Source organism: Rhinolophus sinicus, linkage group LG05 (assembly GCF_036562045.2).
Source record: "Rhinolophus sinicus isolate RSC01 linkage group LG05, ASM3656204v1, whole genome shotgun sequence".
Classification (NCBI taxonomy): Eukaryota; Metazoa; Chordata; class Mammalia; order Chiroptera; family Rhinolophidae; genus Rhinolophus; species Rhinolophus sinicus.
Window position 1 is genome coordinate 57634224 of NC_133755.1, and position 23691 is coordinate 57657914.

At 36.8% G+C, this 23691-nt stretch overlaps 1 protein-coding gene across 8 annotated transcripts in view; it reads left to right on the forward strand.

Moving 5' to 3' along the window:
- CTNNA2 (catenin alpha 2) overlaps positions 1–23691 on the forward strand; it is a 1048744-nt gene that overhangs the window by 185958 nt on the left and 839095 nt on the right. For all 8 annotated transcript variants that reach the window (XM_019750020.2, XM_074332253.1, XM_019750019.2 and 5 more), the window contains one exon: positions 23451–23646. In XM_019750020.2, coding sequence (XP_019605579.1) covers positions 23451–23646 — 196 coding nt within the window. The remainder of the gene's footprint in view (positions 1–23450; positions 23647–23691) is intronic.

Here is a 23691-nt window from a genome sequence, read left to right on the forward strand (position 1 = left end):
TTATAGATATGATGGATCCCAAGACTGAAATGATCACCATTGGTTACATGATGGTAGGAGAAAATTAGGAGTAAATGTGGTCAAGGTGGCCACAAGGTCAAGGTAATAGTGAGAGTTGGTGAGTCTGTTAAAAGTCAAAATTCATAGCAAAGCAGGTATGTAAGGATAGCAGTCCAGGCAGTGGGACCAACTTCAGAGATGGTATGGGACATAGAAGTGGCCAAACCTAGAGAGTAAATATTGCCTCAAGAACCTCAACTAGAACCAACCTTCCATTCTAGAATACATGTACTTGTGGACCTCAGTTAGAAATTCATTATCTGGCAGGAAACAAAGTCCTCAAGATTGAAATGGGATTTGGATACATCCGTGAAGTCCAGTGTGGATGTTTGTGTCCCTCTTCCAGGATGCAGTCATCTGGAATCGCTTGAGGGCCATTCAACATCAGAACTTCTGGATCATTCCTTAGGTCAGGTTTGATATGTAGGGAATAATTTTGTCCACAGAAAATAAAATAAAAAAGATAACAGATCTGCTTGTAGTAATAGTGTTTCCCTTGCAGATAAATACATGCTCTGGTTTTTTTCTCCGACACAATTTTTATTGCTCCTCAGCTGAAGTGAATGAGGACATTTATTGAGATATCTGACCAACTTCAGGATAGATTATCTTCTTTCTTAATAATAAAACCCGATGGAGACTAGGGGAATCATATTTAGTATACTGTGGGTATATGAGAGACTTATCGTATGCCTATCATAAAATTTTACACTTTTAATAAATTAATTATCAATGAAATTCGTTCATTCATTCTGAAAACTTCAAATTGCCTTTGTTAGGTAGTTAACATGGATTAAAAAAAGGATCATTCCCCACTTTCTCCTGCTTAGGGATTCTTGCTGCCTTTATCCATTAGTTTATGTTAAAAGAGAACACATGTAAATTCAGGTGTGACTTAAAAGATAAAGCCTCCTCCAAGACATTGCACCTAAAAATTAGACCTCACTTCTACAGAAGACGTGTCTGTTTCCTCTTGGAAATTACTTTTCTTGCCTTCTCCATTGGTTTGTAAAAAACAGATAAGGTAATGCATACACATCTAAAGAGTAGCTATGATTGTTGTACTTTAAATGAGTATACTAATGTATCACAATTTTTTTTTTTTTTAAATCTGAAATGTCTGATGCTGTCAATGGGAAAGCTAGTAGATGAGCAACAATTTTAGAGTAACTTTCCCCCCACTGCTTTTAACACTGTACAAGACCTACGGAAGGAAAGTCCAAATGAACAGCACATCTACATAGTGTTTCTTAATGAGAAAATCGCCTATAAACTAATATGGGATTTAAGAAGTAAAATACATAATTTAACCTCCCATTTGTCCAGAAAAGTGTGATTTATACCACACCATGCTTCTAGGTGGGACCACGATCTCAATCATTAAGCTCAGTTCATGTATTTTTCATTCTGGCACTTTCTCCATTCTGTGTGTAGAGGTTTCTGCCCTGCACACGAGCTTCAGATTACATGCCATACCTGTTTTGCTTTACTACTTCATAAATTGCTTGTGGTTTGGAACGGTATTATCTAGTCATACACACATGCTTTACTCCTCATATATTATTTGGTAAAATAACTTTTTAAATAATGGGTACTAAACAATTTTGCTGCTAACAGAAAATATCAAAACCTTTGACTACAGTAGTTCTTCTATTGAATATATTCAATTTTGGTACTCAAAATCTCACAAAATTCTCAGTGTTAGAAGAATATGTTGTCACCATTGTATGTTTCAAATTTGTATATTTAGATGAGAATGTGAAGCAATGCCAACATTGTTGAAGAGGAATTATGTAATATAATATAAAATATTTTCTGTTTTTACAATAACACTGTAAATACACTGAAGATGTGCCCAAATTTAACTAAATCAGAAAAAAAAGAAAAAAATGGGAAAAGGGTTTATAATAATATTTCTTAAAATTTTTTCACTCTTTAAATAGACTTTATTTTCAAGTTATTTTTTAAAGATTTAGAGCTAACATATAACATTATATTAGTTTCATGTGTACACCATAGTTATTCAATATTTGTATAATTAAAGAAGTGATTGCCATGATAAGTCCAGCAACAAACTGACACCATACGACGCTATCACAATATTATTTATTATATTCCCTGTACTGTACATTACATCCCCATGACTTATTTGTTTTATACCTGGAGATTTGGACCTCTAATTCCCCTCCCCCCCCATTTAAAATGTTCAATTACAGTTGACATTCAATATTATTTTATATGAATTTCAGGTGTACAGCATAGTAGTTAGACATTTGTATAATTTAAGAAATTGATCCCCCTGACTAATCTAATACCCACCAGCACTATATATACATAGGTATTACCGTATTATTGACTATATTCCCTGTGCTTTACTTTACATCTCCATGACTGTTTTGTAGCTATCAGTTTGTATTTCTTACTCGCTTTATGTTTTACACCCTGACCCCAACCCCTTTCATCTATCAACCTAATAAATCTAGTACCCATCTGACACCATACATAATTATTACAATATTACTGACTATATCTCTTATGCTATACCCTACATCTCCATGACTACTGTATAGCAACCAATTTGTACTTCTTAATCCTTTCCCCTTTTTCACTCATCCCCAACCCCACTCCCATCTGGCAACCATCAAAATGTTCTCTGTATCTATGAGTTTATTTCTGTTTTTTTTTTGTTTATTTTGTTCTTTAGATTCCATATACAAGTGAAATCACATTGTATCTGTATTTCTCTGTCTTACACTCCACTCAGCATAATTCCCTCCAGGTCCATCCATCCCACCGCAGATGGCAAATACCCATTCCCTTCCATGACCGAACAATATTCCATTGTATAGATGTATCACCACCTCTTTATCCATTCTTCTATTGACACCCAGGCTGCCTTCACATCTTGGCCATTGTAAACAACGCTGCAATGAACATATGGATGCACATGTCTCCTTGAAATAGCATTTTGGGTTTCTTCAGATAAATACCCAGAAGTGAGATTACTGGGTCCTTCTTTGTCTCTTATTATATACAGCCTTTGTTTTAAAGTCTATTTTGTCTAATGTAAGTATTGCTACCCCAGCTTTATTTTTTTTTCTCATTTCCATTTTCATGAAATATCTTTTTTCCATCCTTTACTTTCTGTTTGTGTGTCTTAAACTATCCGTAATTTTGTTGTTGTTGATTCTTTCTTCTTTTTGCTGTTCTGATTGGGTGATTTCTGCTACCTTGTCTTCCAAATCACTGATACGATCCTCAATCCTCTACTTCATCTAGTCTGCTGGTGATTCCTTCTAGCACATTCTTCATTTGAGTTACTGTAGTCTTCATTTCTGACTGGTTCTTTTTTGTGGTTTCTATGGCACATATACATAGTAGGTGCTCAATAAGTATTTGTGAGGCTGAAAAACAAGTTGTTAAATTTAGACAACCAGTTTGTGGCTAATTATGATTATGTAGTTGAGAGAATGTTATTTTCTATTGTGATGCTGCTTTTTTCTCTCTCTAAGAACTTTAACATTTCTACAAAATTGAACTGTGTTTTATTTTCATTTTGCAAAAGGGGATTAGTAAAAAGGGAAGTGAAGGTATGGAAATATGATGAATTAAGAAAGCCAAATAAAAAAGTAGACAAATGGAACACTGGGACATTTTTAAAGGTCTTTTAAAAAAATGCATTGGTATTTCCATAAGAAAGGTTTTGTGCTAAAAAGATAAGTAGAGTTAGCTAAGTGCCTTTCCTACTCCCTGAAGGCTCACACTGTTCTTTATCTCACTTGTTCTTTCACAAGTCCTATTGGTCTTGTAAATATTGGATTTTTTTAAAACCAGATTTAGAGCAGGGCTCTCTTGAAGCACTGCTGCTTTCTTTGGCAACACTTTCTCCTCTCCGCTCTTCTAAAAAGAATCTTTTCAGTTGCATTGTTAGTCAAAAGTCATTTCTAAACATACATTACTTCCCCTCACTGACATCAGTATAGCTCTTGGGAGTTAAAAATGGGAGATGCATTCTAAGAAGAGAAAATGAACTGCAGAGGAGATCCAGTATTTATATTTTATATACCAGGTTAAAATGTACATATCTTGCTCATTGTTTGAATAACTTTATGGTCCAAATATATGTAAATGTTGTTTATTAAGTAAACTTACAGCCTCAGGTATGTAGATGGTGCAAATTGTTCCCAGAACATTACTGCATCCCTCAGTGAGAAGATACTGCTTCATGCACTTCACCTGGGTGCACTCTGTTGCAATGCAAAGTCTGATTCATTCATAGTAGGAAGACCCCTGGACTGGTTAGAAGGGAAATGAATATGAGAACTGCAGGCCTGTCCAGTTTCCAGATCAGTCACAGTAGGAGCAGCAAGGGTTCCTGGATTCATCTTGTCCTTACCTTTTGGGTTATGGATCCGAGTCTTACTGCTAATACAGGGGGTGCCAAAAAAATGTATACACATGACTTGTATTCATCTTTAGTTATTGGTATATATTGAGTAGTACAATTTTAATACAGTTTTTTCCTTTCTTAAAATGTGTATACATTTTTTTGTACCCTATGTATATGTGGCACTTTGGGTCCAGGAGATGGATACAAGTGAGTTCTAGCATTTCCCACCCCTGCTATACTGTTTCAATTTTTAGGACTTATCTTTTGATTCGTTTTCCTTGCCTGTTTTCTGTTGCTGCTGAAGTCCTTCTCTATTCAAGCCCAGGGGCATGGGGCCTGGATCCCTGAGGAGTTCCTGGCTCTGTTATCCTCTGGCTTGCTTGGAAAGCCTGAATCCTGCCTCCAGATCCCTCAGCTACTGCCTAGATTGTGTCTTACCTGGGCAAATTACTCTGACCCCTCATGGCATCAGCACCAACTGCCTAGCTTAGAACATCAGCGGCAGCCCAGCATTCCCCAGCTACCACCCCGCCCTGCTCTGCCGCTGGATGCTACCTATGTTGGTACTTGTGAAGCTTGTATCACCAGCCGTACACAGACATCCTAGTGCCTAATGGCTTGTGACAGCCCCTGCCTCTCCCCAACTGGCTTCTTCAGTTCTCTCACCCAGTCTCTTCTCGCTTAACTCTGGGTTCTGTTTAATGTGCCTGCTTATTGTGACAAGTGATACATCTTAGGAGAAAAAGGCACACAGCAAGGGGAGACCAGGGACCCTACCATTTCTATGTGGCTTTCCTGCTTTAGCTGTGGCTCCTCTAGAAACCTTTGTGAGAACATGGGGACCATCTGCTGTTCTGTGTAGTTTCTGTGTGTGCTTTTCTATGTGTTAGGGGGACGAAGTAGACTCAGTGTTGTTTCCTGAAGATAGTCATGTTCATTGCTAGCACCACTACAAAGAAATAATGGGTCAGTCACACAGGACTAGCTTGTCTATGCAACACACCTCCCTGTGGCACCTACTCCCTGGTTGGTACGCTGCCCTGACTGGCCAGCTTTCTCCTGCTCCATGACGTGGACTAATAGCACATCAGAGCTAGAACGGACCATAGAAGAGCCTTAGTCCAACACTGTCTCCCACTGCATACACTTTACATTCTACAGAATTCAGGACCAGAGAGTAAGCTGCAGAAGCTTTCGTTGTAATTAGAAGTTGTGATCCCACTTCCACGTTGAGGGGTGTCTTTCCTAGTTAACACGTCATCATGCTCACTTTATATGAATTTTATCTGAGTTTATATTATAAAACAAAACATCTCCATCTAAATGGTCAAAATCCATCTTGCTAGTGAAACCCAAAATGAAAGCTGATCAGGGCTAGGGTGATGGTGGAGTCAGGCCTGTGTTACTGACTTCTGTGTGACTTGAAGCAAGAGTCCATCTGCGTGACTTCTTGTTGGCATAAGTTTGATATCATTATTCAGTGTAGTTGTGCAGGTTAATTGAGAAATAGCATTGCAAGTACCCAGTAGACAAGCTTTTACGAAGTCTCCAAGAATGTACTTTCCTTACTGGCAGAAGGGCCAGTTGGTAAAACATCATTGATATTTGTCTAATATCCTGATGCTAGTAATAAACAGATACTATAAAACTTGGCATTGGTTAGGTTCTGAGAGTTTCTCCTAGCATAGCATAACTATACTTATACAGGTAGCTAAGAAAATTGAATCATCGAATTACTGTAAAAGCCTGTCTCCTGTCATCTCTTTTGTTCATCGTTCCTCACTATTTTTAAATTGTCACTGCATGTGTCGTGAAACACCTCCCCACTTAATGCCTTGGAGATTCTCACTTTTTCTATTAAATCTCTATGACCCATAGATTCACCTGATATCATTTATGGCCCCTCTTTTTACAGTGGTGCCTGGGAAACACTCTATCAGTCCAGGAGGAAGTAGTTAAAACACCGTGAATGAATGATGAGCCGCCGTTGACGGTGCATGAGAATCCACCTGTCGGGGCACATCTCCAAGTGCCCGGTGACCTCTGGGTCTTAGGTCTCCAAGTGCAGGGGTGTGAGATTGTGTTTATCTGGGCTCAGGCACATAGACCATATGAAATTTAGCTGGAAGTTTGCAGTTAGAATGCAGATGCTCCTCGACTTACTATGGGATTATGTCCTTGGTAAATCCATCGTAAGTTGAAAATATCACAAATCGAACATGCATTTCATACATTTAACTTACTGAACATTCATAGCTTAGCCTAGCCTACCTTAAAGGTGCTCAGCACACTTGCATTATCCTACAGTTGGGCGGTTATCTTAAATTTAATCTCAAGAATAAGTGCCTTCCTCTTCTCATCTCTAGAAGAACAAGCAGATAGGCATTTTGTAGACATCATGGGTGTGAAAACACAAAACATAATATCAAACAAACAAACAAACAAACACTGGCAACACAGTACACTGTAGAGTATGAGTTATTTACCCTCGTGATTGCGTGGCTGACTGAGAGCTGAGTTTATACACACTCCCTAGTTTATACACATACTATTAAGGAGCATATAAACTGTACTGTGACGGACCCCAAAATGGACTTGGATTTGTTGTGTAGAGTGGTGATTTAAAATTGAAATTCTGGGGCATCCTTAATGTCCACAGGTAGAGGAAGAAGAAGGGTGAGAAATATGTTTTTCCCTTCTCCATCTGAAGTTTGATAACCACAAGAGGTTTATACCCAGTTGATTTAAATGAATATATTTCTGATGAGGAGAGTCTTTCATATTTGATCCCTTGGACAACTGAATATATTGATTTTTCTTAAGAGTATGTCAGGCAAGAGAAGATACATGTTATCCCTTGCTAAGGGAAAAAAAAACTGTAAGAGCAGTAAAAATGTAGTGTTTTATGTTCTTTATATATTGAAGTGCACTTTATTACTCTTATTCCCTATGCTAATATTAAGGTAATACAAAAAAAAGTTAAGTTAAAAAAAATGGTGGTTAGATCACAAAGAAAAATATGTAGGACCTCAGGCGACATATTATGTTTTATGCTTGTAATTGTGGATTTAAAAAATCCTTGGCTATAAAAAGTGAGCCGGCTTTAAATAGTCTAATTAGGCAATCAGTTATGTTGCTAATTTGCATTCACAAAGAGCAAATGGAAAACCGGAAGTGACTACATGTTGCTTAATTAGTCTAATTAAACACCTGCCTAAGACTTCCTGTCTTCTTAAAATCACTAGCACGTTGCTAAAAATGTAATTAATTTTCAAAATATAACTTTCATTTAAAAAAAATTATTGAACTATCCTCCAAACTGTGTGAAAAAGAAAAGAAAACATATGAATTATGCATTGCTCATAACAAAAAATTAGACATAGCAGTTAAGCTCATTTAATGATACTATATAGGTATACTCAGTTTAGAAAAATATAAAAACATATTATAAAAAATAAGGTACATATCTGAAGATAATTATGAGGACTTTCATAATATACATGGGTAAAATATTGGAGTGGTCCCCCCAGGGATCAGCAGGGCTCCCCATGAACGCCAGAAGAGCTTCAGATAAGCCACCCAAATTACTTTGAAATACCTCAGAAAGGGGTGTTCGTTGTTAAATCAATATCCGTTTATTGAGTCTACATCAGTGGATATACAGAGTACATTTCAGATATTTATATATAAAACTTACCATCATCAACCACAAGTCTATAAGCCTATAGAATATAAAAATTTGAAGTAACTTAGGGATGATTTTTGCTTGACAGCTGAAAAAACTGAGGCCCGAAGAGATTAATTGACCTCAATATTACACAGCTAAACAAAGGTTGGTCTTGGGCTCAAGTTCAAGTACTCTGACCTAATGTCCAGGACTCTTTCCACTCATGGTTGTGTGTTCATTGTTTTTTTTTTTTTGGAGCATTTCCTTTGTTACAGAGCTAAGTGCCTTAACTAAACTCATTAGTTAAGTGCCTTAACTAAACCTCACAACATCCCTTTGAAGTGCACCTTATTACCCTCATTTTTCAAAATAGGAAACAGTCTCAGATTCAGTAGATTCTCGCCCAGATAAGACATGGCTGGCTCCAAAGCCTGCCTTCTTTCCAATACCCCGTGCCACTGCCTTTTACTGACCTTTCTCTTTGCAATATTGCTTCAGTACTGATCGTCAAGCCCCATTCTGCAATTTCAAAAATGCTAATACCGTTTGTAAAGAGGAATGATACCCTGTATTAGAAAACGAGCTGCTTTCTTTTTGTGTGAATTGTCCAAAGAAAGGTTCACAAGAAGAATCTTGACAAGATAATTACAGCCTGTTTATTTTCCCCTTTATTTTATTAACAATTCCCTAGCACATTGAAGCCTTGGAGAAGTGATGTTTAAGGAATGAAGCTAGACAATATTGAAGTTCATTCAAGTGGAAGATTGGCATTCTGTACAGAAAGAGATGACCCTGTAGTACAATGTCATTTGGGAGATTTTTCAAGTCATTGGCATTTTGCCAGCAGTTTGTAGTTTAATGGGAGAATAATAATGTTCACATTCATATCAAAATCAGAAAATGTCAGTAGACGATATAACTATTTCTTTGAGAAATAAGGGAACATTTTTAAAAGGGGTATGTCACGCATGCCCTAATGAAATTGTGTAGCCACATCCATTTTCTAGCTATAAACTACAGTTGGTTTTGGTTTTACAAATTTGTAGAGTATGTAAAATGAGCTAAATATGTGTTGAGTGTTATCTTAAGGGAATAAACTGGCAGTGTTGAACAAATTAAAACCTGAAATTTTCTTCCTTAACAGGCAAACCTCTGGCAGGCAGATTTCTCAGTGCTTCAATGTCCCTTATCTGAGTAAGAGGGAAAATAATTTTATTTTCTCATTCTCATATACATGTGCTATGTCTGAAAAAAGCACATGCTGGGTGTAACTGGAGAACACTTATTATTCAGTATTTGGTGAAGGAAAGAACAAGATAGCATTATTAATCATGCTTTTTTTTTTATTCGAAAGTAGAAACTAGTCAACAACAGAAAAGATGATAGTTTGTCAGGATTATTTTGCTTTTGTTTTGGTGAGAAATTATTTTTAAATATGCTAGTGTGGAAACAGTATTTTCCTAAATTCAGGAGATTTTGGGTTAAATGCATTCCCTTTGGCTTGCAAGTATCATTCCCTCATGAGACAGTTCTGAGCCCACAAATGCTAATGGCTTACATTCTTTTCATTTTGGTATTAATTCTCAATATATTTTTGAGTTTATCAAGAATCTAAAGTTTTTTATCTGTACTTCCAAAGTGGCTTGAAATTTACATTTAAAATATATCACAGTTACCAGGATCTGGAATTTGACGCATTATTTTAAAAATACATGTCATACAAGAAAACCATAAAAGTCAAGATAGCATGGTATTAATTCTAGTGTATATTTTCTATTCTGTGTGTGTATGCATGTATGTGTGTGCATGTGTGTGTGTATGTACACACAAACACATACACATATACAAGGAGAGGGGTGGAGGATAAATTTAAAGGCTACTACCAAAAGTTGGAGAAAATGAACAAATCATTTTTATTTCATAATATGAGGTTTATATTCCTACCTTCCTACTGGATAAATTTATTTAAATACATTTAAGATGTTAGGTAAGACTAAAGAAATGAACGTCATGTATGATACCTTCTGAATAGCCTGATCATTTGATTCTCCTGTTTGTTTGGAAACTTGCGATCAACATGATTTACGCTAAAATCTCCTCTCGTCCACATTAGAATTTAGCTTTTTCTTTTTTCTCTCTTTTTTTTTTTTTAGTTAATGCAAGATTTTTTATTTTGGCATTTGTTACTTTTGAAAGTTGCCTCTACTCAATATACCGACAAATAACAAAATTAACTTTAGCAAATAAAATAATACAGTGTGGTGATATAGTAATCAAATCACCTGCATTACAACTATGATTGCATTGATACACTTAAACTTGCTTTTTAGATGTGCTCTGGGAGCCCTTTTATCTCTTTTGTCATCTCCAGTGTTTGCTGAATGTGGTTAATCTGTTTCTGAATCACTTTTTCTGATCCCTCTAACTGATCATTTTGCAATATGCATATATCAAATAATTATGTTATCTACTGGAAACAAATATGATGTATGCCAAGTATGTCTCAATAATACATAAATATAGACATTAAAAATAGTATTTCACTTAACATAATGTTCTCTAGGTCCATCCATTTTGTTGCAAATGGTAAGATTTAATTCTTCTTTATGGCTGCATAATACTCCATTGTGTAAATGTACCACAGTTTCTTAATCCAGTTGTCTACCAATGGGCATTTCGGTTGTTTCCATGTCTTGGTTATTGTGAATAGTACTGCAATAAACATAGGGTGCATGAATTTTTTTGAATTGGAGTTTTGGATTTCTCCAGATAGATACCTAGGAGTGGAATTGCTGGGTCATAAGGTAGTTCCTTTTTCAGATTTTTGAGAAACCTCCATACTGTTTTCCATAGTGACTGTACCAATCTGCAATCCCACCAACAGTGCACAAGGGTTCCCTTTTCTCCATATCCTTGCCAGCACTTGTTGTTTGTTCATTTATTGATATAGCCATTTTGACTGGGTGAGGTGGTATCTCATTGTGGTTTTTATTTGTATTTCTCTAACGATTAGTGAGGTTGAACATTTTTTCATATGTCTGTTTGCCATCTGTATGTCCTCTTTAGAATAATGTCTCTTCATGTCCTCTGCCCACTTTTTAATTGGATTATTTGGTTTTTTTTGGAGTTGAGTTGAGTGAGTTTTTTATATATTTGATCTCACTTATATGTGGAATCTAAAGAAAAGAATAAATGAATGAACTAATCAGAGATAGTCTCAGAGACATAGAGTAAAAACTAAGGGTTGCTAGATGGGGTGGGGGTGGGGATAAGGGGGAAGGTGAGGGGATTAGAAACACAGTCAGTAACCACAAGATTGCCATGGGGATCCAAAAGTAAATTTGGGGAATGCAATCAATAATGTTGTAAAGATTTTGTAGGGTATCCGGTGGACACTTGTCTTATTAGGGAGACCACCTCGGGGATGATTTACATGACTGATCACTGCACTGTACACCTGAAGCTGAAGGTGAACAATAATGTCAACTATAATTTTATATATAGATATAGATATAGAGATAATGATAGATATATATGTTTATATATATATACATCTATCTATCTATCTATCTATCTATCTATCTATCTATCTATCTATCTATCTATCTACAAAAAGTGGAGTACAGCATTAGGAATAGAGACAGTGGAAATGTAATGGCTCTGTGCGATGTCAGAAGGGTAGTAGATGGGGGGAAGGGGGTTATCACTGTGTGAGGGATATAAATGATAAATGTCTAACTATTACATTGTTTTGTATATCTGAAACTAATTTTAAAAATGTTAAAAAAAAGAAAAATAATAATATAAACTTCAAAACATTTTATTACTCACTATAAATAATACAGTGAAGGAGTAAGCATTAGACATTATAACAGATAAACCTCAAAATTTTAGAGATTTAACGTAATGGAAGTTTTCTTCTGGTTATGACATATCAGAAAGTGTCTTTATGATAAATGTGTCACTGTCTCCGAAGGTAAAATTTAGGGACTTCAGTTCCTTCCACCTTATGATTTTATCATCTTCAACATCTGGCTTTCAAACTTGTCAGCATGACGGTGAAAACATGGAGGAGGATTTTAATGGACCAGGTTAGAAGGAGCATACATCACTGATGCTCACATTCTGTTGCCTGGAATTCATTCGATTGATACAGTCTTGTCTTGTGACCAAAGGAAAAAGAAGTGGGTTTGATAACACCAGGAAGTATTCTCCATTGACCATAATAAAAATAAGAAACAAGCTTACTTTTATTAAAAACAAGTAAATGTATAACGTGTAACGAAAATGGCTAAATTTTCTGTATGCTTATTGTTTTCAAAGTTTTACAAATCAGACTTGCTTTAGGCCAGCATTAGCCAGTACCTCAAGGAAACTGGGATGAGAGTCATTGTTGGTAACAATGGATGTAAACACATATTTCAACTTCTCAGTTGTGGTTATATTGTCCTTTCTTTTTTAGGCTCATAATGTAGCTGACATACAGAGCTTGTGGTAAGAGTGGGAGGAGGGTCTGCTCTGCATTTTCTTACAGTTCACTTGTGCTTGCATTTTGGGGCTATCTTCAAGCTTCAGTTTCTTTGCAGGAGTCTTTTTAAGTTTCTGGTCCATTTGTGTGTGTGTGTGTGTGTGTGTGAGAGAGAGAGAGAGAGAGAGAGAGAGAGAGAGAGAGAGAGAGAGAGAATATTAATCAGTCCTTAAATGCACATAACCAGATCTACTTTAAAGTGTGAGGCCACCACTGCAAATTTCTTGGATCCGTGTTCCCCCCTCCCCTTCCCTCAGGATACCCCATTTGTTCAACTTGATCTGATGAAGTATGGGTAGGGGTGCTACTGTAAGTCCTTATATGAAAAATTAGCCTGCAATAATTTATATATATATATATATATATATATATATATATATATATATATATAATTTATATATATAATATATATATATTTTTAGACAAAAGCCAATACAGAATCCTGTTTTGTTTTGTTTTTGTTTGTTTGTTTTTTCCTGCATCCCACCATTGTCCATTACACCCTGTAGAGTGTGTATATCCTGTGTTGGAGTCCGCTAACTTTAAAGAAGGAAAATGTCAAAGCTAGTCCCTTGTCAGTCAAAGTCTGCAGTAAAAAGACTTGATCACTTTGGTGGGAATGGAAGTTTTGGTCACCTGAATCCTTTAGTTAAGATAGTGTTAATTGAAAAATGTTTTTTAGTTGCAGTTTCAGATTTGTCTCTACTCTTTCTTGGAACAGTTCACTTTTGTTTCATTTTATTTTAACTTTAGTAAATACAGAGCAGTGAATCATAAACATAATTTAGTCACTCTTTAATTTTCAGGGACATTCAAAACAGCATGGGATTTTCTCAGATGGGCACTGATGGTTAAAACATTTAGGATTTTTAAAAACAAAAACACTTTCTTACTCAACATTCTTGATTCTAAGCAATTGCTCCTTCAGTGACTGTCTGGAATTGCTTCAGTGTCTTAAATTTGAGCATCATTTTTCATTGCTTTAAGTGTAGACATTGACAGTTGTGCAGATTCCAGGAAAAGTTAGGTTGTCAGTAGATTTTTAAAACAAGTTTGTTTCTTGTGATTGTTTGATGTACTGCGTTTTCTTTTCCATCTAAGACGCCATAAATTATAAAGTATATAGTTCAAGAACCTCCAATGAAAACATAGAAGTAGTATCAAATATACCTTTTGAATGAAATAGATTGTAGGATTTATTCTTATTTTGGATATGTAAAAGTGTGGAAAAGAGACATATCTTTGGGTTGACAGAATACAGTATATCCTACTGTCTTCCAGCAAAGATTTCACGATAGTTTAAAGGATATATAAAGTACTAGAAGTTTAACATTCCTTAAAGGAAAGTGATTAAAAAAAAAAAGCAAGATGAATATTAAGTACAGATGAAGAGCAAAGCTTGAGACTAATACAGTAATACTAATTAGTGACTCTTGTACCTTATAACAGGGACCACAATTTGGGTTAAACTCTTTTGAAGTCAGTTCAAAAAGGAAACATTAATTTATTGTTTAATTCAATGTCCATAAAATAAAATCACCAGTTTCTAAGGAGAAGCTCCAGTATTCCTGGTACTGAAATCATGCATAAATTTCCCTGTGTAGTGTGAAGAATGATATCTTATCAATTATTTTATAGTGTGCACAGTGAGTTTACTACAATTCTTAGTGGTAGTATCTCTCCATTGAAGTACTTGGCATCATACTTAGGCAGTAAAAACTTTCCCACCAATGTCAAGTACAAGGTGTGATCAAACAATATGGTGAATGTTTAAATTAAAAAAAATAATAATAATTACAGTAAAAGACACATTGCAATTAATCTCCCTCAAACTACTACCCCTCGGGCCGGCCCGGTGGCTCAGGCGGTTAGAGCTCCGTGCTCCTAACTCCGAAGGCTGCCGGTTCGATTCCCACATGGGCCAATGGGCTCTCAACCACAAGGTTGCCAGTTCAATTCCTCGAATCCCGCAAGGGATGGTGGGCAGCGCCCCCTGCAACTAAGATTGAACACAGCACCTTGAGCTGAGCTGTTGCTGAGCTTCCGGGTGGCTCAGTTGGTTGGAGTGTGTCCTCTCAACCACAAGGTTGCCGGTTCGACTCCCGCAAGGGATAGTGGGCTGTGCCCCCTGCAACTAGCAACGGCAACTGGACCTGGAGCTGAGCTGCGCCCTCCACAACTAAGATTGAAAGGACAACAACTTGACTTGGAGAAAAGTCCTGGAAGTACACACTGTTCCCCAATAAAGTCCTGTTCCCCTTCCCCAATAAAATCTTTTAAAAAAAAAAATACTACCCCTCACTTTGAATACTTATCCCATTGTTCTTGCCACTTTCTGAAGCAGTTCTGGAAGTCTCTTTCATGAGTGTCTTTAGTTGCTGCCTCAATGCCCTGAATCGGTTCAAAACATTTACCTTTCACGGTCATTTTGACTTTGGGGAAGAACCAGAAGGCGCACAGTGCCAGATTAGGTGAGTAAGGTGGATGAGGACATACTATAATGTTTTTGTTTGGTAGAAACCCCCGTATATCAGAAGTGATGTGTGACACGAGCATTGTCATGATGGAGGATGAAACAGTTTGCCTGTTTCATGTTAATGCGTTGTTCCTAATCCATAATCCACTAGCTTTGGCATTTGTTTTCTTTAAAGTTAGCGAACTCCAATACAGGATATACATACTTTAAAATACACCTTCTTTCAACCCTAGCTCACACCTGACTGACTGCACCGAGCAAGTTGAAACTTCTCACACACTGTTACTAAGGTTCAATGCGCGCTTCCCATATTGAAGATCCCTGCCTTTCCGTTGGATGGCACTCGGCAGCAGCATTCACTGTATTGTTTGATCACAACGGAAAGGCTCCGTGTCACACATCACCTTGGCTCACAGACACTACTGGGATACTTCCTAGGAAATGAATTAGAATCACTTCTCACCTACAAGATGAATGGGGGATGCCCGGCCCCGTTGTGCTACCCTATACATTGCAGCCACAGAAAGTTTAGCATAGAACACATTTCAATATAGGTATAACTGGCTGCTTATCTTGGCCATGACAATGCCTCAAAAGCCCATCATAGAATGTCTATTTTGAGTTTAATTCCCCAATTCTACTTTTTGATATTAAATTCCTAAAGTATTTAGGAAATGTATACCAAAGCAACTGATGGAGAAGACTTGCCTTGTGGCCTTATTTAAAAGTTGAAGGTGCATCTACAAATAAATAATAAGTTAAATGAAGCACATTATATATAGCCTTTCTTTGTAGCAATAATTAAGGGAATTCACATCTATTTTAGATTAAATAATAAAACCTTACCTTCAAAGTTTAAGAGTGTTTGTTTCCAGGTCTCAGTATCGGTGATAATGCATCTGAATTCTACATTGTGAATAGTAGATAACAGGCAGGAAATTTCAAAGATGCGGAATAGTTCTCTCTTTCATCCCTTTATAAATTACTAGTGGGTCTTTGAAAGATCATCATTTCAGATTCTGACCTTTGAAGCTGTGGACACATCAATAACTGTGGTTCTTATGATTTACTTCTTGTCGGAAATGGTGAGTGGAGTTGTGTTTGGCAAGAAAGACCAATGCGACAAGAAACTCTAGTGCATTTGTTTCTAAGACATGGAAGTCTTACTTTAGGCATTAGTGAGGCTACAATCAGTCTGTATCGTCACCTTCTTTAGCTTCAGAACTCGTCTAACCTTGCTGCTCTCCTTTTCTTTTTACTGTGCACAACATACACACACCTTAAATGCCAAGGAGGTTCTGCACTAGGAAATAACTTCTAATTAGAGCATACCATAAGGTGAGCATGTATGTTCTCATATGTTTTATAAGGCAAAACAGAAGCCATATTAGTGCTTCCTGTGTAATTGCTAAGGGAGTAAATCAGGTTATCAAGGAATAACTCAAGGAAAACTTCATTTTGACTTATGTTTTGGCAGTTGTTTTTTAACTTGGCAGTTCTTAAAACTTAAGATTTCTCCTAGAGGCTTCATATTATCAAATGCATTACCATTTGAAGGTTTACCTCTCCCCTATTTCAAGTTAAACCAGTTTTCTTTTTTCACTTATCTCCAATTGCTCCTGGAATAAACAACTCATTTTTCATCATTTTGCTTCCAAATATTCACCTCACAGAGCTCTTGCTTTATTTTTAGGCTACACCGTGATCAAAGTCCTGTCTCATGTTAGCTGCGTAGTTATGACAAATGGGATACTCAGAGTGATTCCAAGAGTAGAATTCACAAAGACTTACTACTCACACCTGCAAAGTGCATGAATCTGGCGAAACAATGCCCGAGTAATCATTTTTATTTTCAGCTCTTAGTGCTCTTTCATTGGTCTTCTGGGGAACTCAAATAATTGCTTGCTTTGCAGTGTTCACATCTGTATGCTCTCACATTTCCAAGCTCCCTGTGATTGCTTTACAGAGGAGATTGCCTTCCAAGCAAGAGTCAGTTGAACAATTCATCAACAAGTTCTTTTTGAGGCTCAGGTTGTGTCATGACACCTAAAATAAACAGAAGAGTTTGCCTGTTAGAAGTAATTGCTTTGTCTCTTTCTTTTGCTTCAACTGGACTGCTGTTTCTGAATGTAACGTCCATAATGGATATACGAGTCATCATTTTGTGTGATGAATACAAAATGCCCTAGCCCAGACCTACCTGAGCAGAAGCACTGTAAATTCTGGAAATTTGCCTTCTAAGAGACATCTAGGTGATTCTTAGGCGTGATAAAGTATGATGATCACTGTCCTAGAAGTCAGTGCTTCTCATATTTGAATGTGTATTTGAATTCCCTAGGGAGCTTGTTAAAATGCGGATTCTCTTTTAGTAGGTCTGGAATGGGACCTGAGATTCTACATGTCTAACAAGCTCCAGGTGACAATGATGTCACCAGAACTCACTTTCAATTGACTGCTCTATGGGTGAGGCTTAAACAAACTATACTGTTGCTGGCTCTGGGCAGATGCGACAGAGTTGCCGAGACAGAGTGCCTCGGTGCCCTCACTATTTCATACTGTTTTGGAAAAAGAAGTATTCTATGCCTATCAAGATTCTGGAAGCAAAGGACTGATCAAGTAGAAGACTCGTGGTCAGATAAATTGTCTTGTAAGAAAACACATTGCAAGAAAAATAAAAGAAGGAAATGGTATTGGTAAAAGAAGGAAATAGCCTTATTGCTATTGTGCAGGAATGGAGGCTCTACGTTTAGGACATTAAATGATGAGCAGTTTATACCAGGCTGGGTCTCACACTGTTATACTCAGATCACACTATCAACATATCTGAAAACAAGGGTGCCCATCCTCTGGCTAGTGCTGAGGATTTTCATTGGCCAGGGTTCATTGGGACCATCATTATGTCAGGTCCTAGGACCCTTGACCACTTATACTCTGATCACTGAGGTGTAGGATTTTTCCTCTTCTTTGATGAGAGGCAGAGAGGGACATTGAGGAAATGCTTGAAATAGGGCTAGAGAGAAGTTGAGTAGAAAGGTTGCAGATCCTCAGAGAGGGGAATATTGTAGATTAAGAGAGGAAATGGCAAAGCTAATGAAACAGAGTTCTGGAGGATGTGATCAGGATAATGAAAGGGGTGGTAGTAACGACATGCGTTTCCTGGCATAGGAGGGAGGAAGATAAAGATGGGTACCGAGAGAAGTCAGGTTGATGGGAAATCATGTCCTTTTTAAAGCTACGGGAATTTGGAGAAGGAAAAGATTATTGCTAAAAGAATTAACTAGGAAACATTTCCAGGAGGAAGGATAATTGAGTCAATAGCACTAAATATGGCAGAGTGGTAAGATAAGATAGAACCAATTTGATTTTGGCAACTGATTAAGTACTTTAGTGAAAGATAAGTTTAAGAGGACTCTATTGCAGGAGGTGTAGGGATGAAAGCAAAATTTAGTGGGCTGAGAAATGAATAGAGAGAGAAAATGAAGACTTTAACATTAAACAAAAAATGCAGTGACTTATAAAATCTAAACTCCTTAGTTTGGCTTTCAAAGCCTTTAAAATTTTTGTTCCACCTCATCTATCTAACCTTGCTTCTTACGCCATTCATATACAGCCTTCTTCTCAAGTAAGACAGGTTTCCTTACTGCCCTGGAAAACATCATGTCCACTTCTATATGTCAACATTCATGCTATTACTCCTAGTGTCTGTTGCTGGAATAATTCTGGAATAATTCTGTATGTCAACATTCATGCTATTATTCCTAGTCTCTGTTACTGGAATAATTCTATATGTCAACATTCATGCTATTACTCCTAGTCTCTGTTGCTGGAACTTCACATTTTCTTTCTTTTTTCCCCTTCTGCACAAAATGTGCTTCCAGATTGTTAGAGAGGAACAGAGAGTGTATGGATCTTGAATGACTCTTGCCTTGGGTGAAAGTTGGTGTGGGGATTCGAGAGAGTGCCTGGTTGCAATAGGAGGAGGCATAATGTCCAACCAAGAATTTCATCAATAAACAATCTTAAAAGACAGCCAACCAGCTGCACTAGATACTTAAAAACCTGTAAGTACCATCTATTCAAGACCTAGTATTAGTTTGGATACCAATTCTTACATATAGATACCTGTCACCTCCAGAGGTCATTGCTGTGTCTATTATTTAGATCATCTATGTTATTCATTGCATTTTTTATCATTTCTTCCATACAACATTATATACATTGTGTTATGGTTATCTCTGAAAATAGTAAGTGAAGGTTATTGTGAATATGATATTTGAAAATAGATTTTGCATTTCTTACTCTGTTCTATTAAATTTTTATTGTTTATCTGGTATTTAGCCACCTTGCTCTTCATTTGTATATTAGTTTAATAGTTTACCTTTTAATTACTTTGCATTTTCTAAAATAGAATCATATTCCCTATAAGTAATGGCATAATGTAGTATTTGCCTTTATAATATTTGTCTCTTCTTTCTTTTTCTTATCTACAGTAGTCCTCCCTTATTCATGGGGAAATGTTCCAAGACCCACAGTGGGTAGTACCAAACCCTGTATATACTATGTTTTTTCTTATGCAAACATACCTATGGTAAAGTTTAATTTATAAATTAGTCACAAGAGATTAACAATAACTAATAGTAAAATGGAACAATTACAACAATATATAAAAATAATAGTTATATGACTGTGGCATTAAGTAAAATAAGGGTTACTTGAACACAAGTACTGTAATACCATCTATTTGATAAACCCAGTGGACTACTAAGTGATTAATGGGTGGGATGCTTATATGAGGTGTGATCAAACAGTACGGTGAATGTTTAAGTAGAAATAATTCATTACAGTAAAAGACACATTGCCATTAATCCCCCTCAAAATACTCCCACTCACTTCAAATATACTTATTCCATTATTCTTGCCACTTTCTGAAGCAGTTCTGGAAGTCCTCTTTTGTGAGTGTCTTTAGTTGCACTGTTGTGGCTGCCTCAATGTCCTGAATCATTTTCACTTTGGAGAAGAGCCAGAAGTGAATACGGTGGATGAGGACACACTGTAATGTTTTTATTTGACAGAAATTACTGTACCAGAAGCGATGTGTAACACAGCGTGTTGTCATGATGGAGGATGATTTACAGCACACTGTAAAACATACCTTCTCTCAACTGTTACTCTCACCTAACTGACGGCACCAAACAATTTGAAACATGTCACACACTGTTACTAAGGTTACACGTGCCACTTCCTGTATTGCAGATCCCTGCCTTTCTGTTGGATGGCACCTGGCAGCAGCATTCACCGTATTTTGTGATCATAATGCAAAGGCTGTGCGTCACACATAGCTTCTGGTATATGGCAATTTCTGTCAAATAAAAACATTACGGTGTGTTCTCATCCACCTTCTTCACTGGATCTGGCACCATGTGACTTCTGACTCATTCCCAAAGTCAAAATGACAATGGAAGGTAAATGTTTTGAATTGATTCAGGGCATCGAGGCAGCCACAACAGCACAACTAAAGACACTCACCAAAGAGGACTTCCAGATGTGCTTCAAAAAGGGGCAAGAATGATGGGATAAGTGTGTTTGAAGCGAGGGGGAGTATTTCGAGGGGGATTAATGGCAATGCGTCTTTTACTGTAATATATACATATATATATATATTTTTTTAATTTAAACATTCATTGCATTTTGTGATCACACCTTCTAAAACATGGCTAGGCTGGACAGAGGAGTGATTCACATCCCGGCAAGACAGAGGGGCAGCTGAGATCTCATCACACTACTTAGAAAGCTATGCAGTTTAAAACCAATGAATGCATTGTTTGTTTTTGGAATTTTGCATTTAATAGTTTTGGACCTGTTGACCCGGGATAACTGAAACCATGTCAAGTGAAACCATGGATAAGGGGGGGACTGCTACAATTTGTTGACTTTGTCTTGCAATAAAACACTGAATAGCAACAGGAAGAGCTGACAATTATTTTTTTATTCTGAACTGACAATTATTTCTTTATTCTTTACTCTAACATATGAGCACTTATGGAACCTAATCATTTTCCTTTTATTCTTCTGTCTTTCATCCTTTATGTTCTTCCACCCATGAGTAAATGAAAGCTTCTGCTAAAAGAAGATTGAATTGATTTGTTTTATTTGAAAGTAGTCACATTTTTCTTAGGAACTTCTGGTAATGTTTCATGTTTACTTTTTTCTACATAACTGACAGTTTATACTGACTTCTTATTATAAGTGTTACCTAGACAGTGCTTAATACAGTAATGCACCAGGAGACAGAAGAACTGAAATTTGTTTGCCTTTACAAATATAAACGCACATTATAGTCATTTAGCGATTTTGGTAGATTTACTATCAGCTTCCACTCCCCAAAACGGTGAATAAAATTAACAGCTCCCTCCCCCATCTACTTTTTTTTTTCTAATTTGGGAAGACTGAAAATCAGATCACAAAACTTCTCAGAATTATTCATAAAGTGAGAATAAATCAGATGTCACTGAGGATAGGAATATTTTCCTCTGATAAAGAGCCTAGCCTAAATAAAGATCTGGTGCCCACTACAATGAATATAGACAACAGTTGTGTACTATAATTTTGTAACGTGATAGAGGTGCTAAATATCTCTACAACAGCTAACGTATTACAATATATAAGTATATCAAATTAACACATTGTGCATCTTAAATTTATGCAATTTTGTATGTCAAATATATTCAATAAACTGAAAAATACATTTAAAAAAGAATTTTGAGATGTTTGCTGTGTTTCCTTAGAGGGCATATGTGCTCGTTTCCAGGTGTTGGCAGTGCGCAGTAGTTGAGGTGCCTGGAAGAGTGCTGTGTTAACAATGTGTTAGAGTAAAATCCTCATTGGGTAGAACACCCTTGCACCTCCAAAAAGTAACTGTTGTGATAGGCTGCCTTTCTTCTGATGGTTACCTCTTTGTGGGAAAAGATTATGTAATGTGTTCCTGACTGCATGTATATTTTACAACTAACTGCCATTATCTGACAGTCTCATTCTCAATGATTTTACCTTTCTTTGTGTTTGTGTGTAGTGTTTGTACTTAAATGTCCTTGCAGAGTCCTTTTTTAATTCACAGCATCTCTTTAGCAATAAAACACATCTGAATATGACAGCTCCTAACACTGCGTTAACCACCACCTAACTATCGGTTCTACCTATTATTCATCATCCTAGTTCACATTTGTTCAGTGCATTTTTTCTTCTGGTGTGATTTCATGCTCCGTATACTGACTGGACATTAATTGTGACTTTGACTAATCACTATGCTTGCTCTCCGATTTGGAGGAAACAGAAGAAATTATAGAATTTGAACTTTTCTATGAACAGGCTTTCTTCATTACCTCTAATAAAATCTGCCTACTAACCATGACAAATGTCAGTGAAAATAAACCGTAACACCCTCATGCTTAAGTAGCTGATTAAAAAAAAAATGTAGGGGTAACGATGACGAGCAACTTTTGCTGAACAGAATGTGGAACCAATGCATTCATTTTCCTCTGAAACTTCTCACTGGGAGAAAATAAAGGCTGAGAATTCTATAGGAGATAACAGGTTGTTTAAAAGGAAAAAAACAAACAAACAAACAACAAAAAAAAAAACACAGCTCCATGGCAAATTAAAGAGCTCCAGATACAGAGCTAAAAGGAGTTTGGCAGTTGAGATATGTATCCATCTATACTATGATACTTAGAAAACGAGTGATAATGCACATCTGATTTTCAGTTCTGGAAATTTTAGCTGATTAACCAAATGTTGAGACTGAATAATTCCGTCCCCTCAGATTAAATTTACCGTTTTGTTTTCAAAAGATGAAATCATAACTAGCAAAAATCTTTAAAAGTCCTTGGTAAGTGACACAGAAGTAATGGGTATTGGTGGCTCGCATCTGCCAGGACTTCGAGCCTCAGGGCTGGGTGTTGGTTCTCCTGGTAACTCAGTGCTTACAGGCAATTCCGCATTTTGTTTTATTTTTCTTTCCTCCCTGAAGCTGGTTACTTCAATGAGCACTGTATTTGTCAATCATGAAAGCACCACCTCCGGTGAGCTGGAAACTCTGAGCTACTGGCAATTCTGCTCTTCCTACTCATTTGCATACTTTTATTTTTCTCCCTAAAGTAAATAACTGCTTGTTTATGTATTAAGCCATATAAATGCACATTTTCCTTTAGATGAGGCTGTGTGATGTGCATTCACAATTTTATAAACAAGGATACTTAAAAGGTATGAGAGGATAACGTTATTTCTAGAAAGTTTTGCAGAGTAGTTTTACCCTTTTTCTTTTCTATTTAAGGTGACGACCCTTGTCAACACCAGCAACAAAGGTCCCTCTGGTAAAAAGAAAGGGAGGTCGAAGAAAGCCCATGTGCTGGCTGCATCTGTAGAGCAAGCCACTCAGAACTTTCTGGAAAAGGGGGAACAGATTGCTAAGGAGAGTCAAGATCTCAAAGAAGAATTGGTCGCCGCTGTAGAAGATGTACGCAAACAAGGTAGGCAGAATCAAATTGTTCAAGAGATGTCCAGATTGTGTGCAA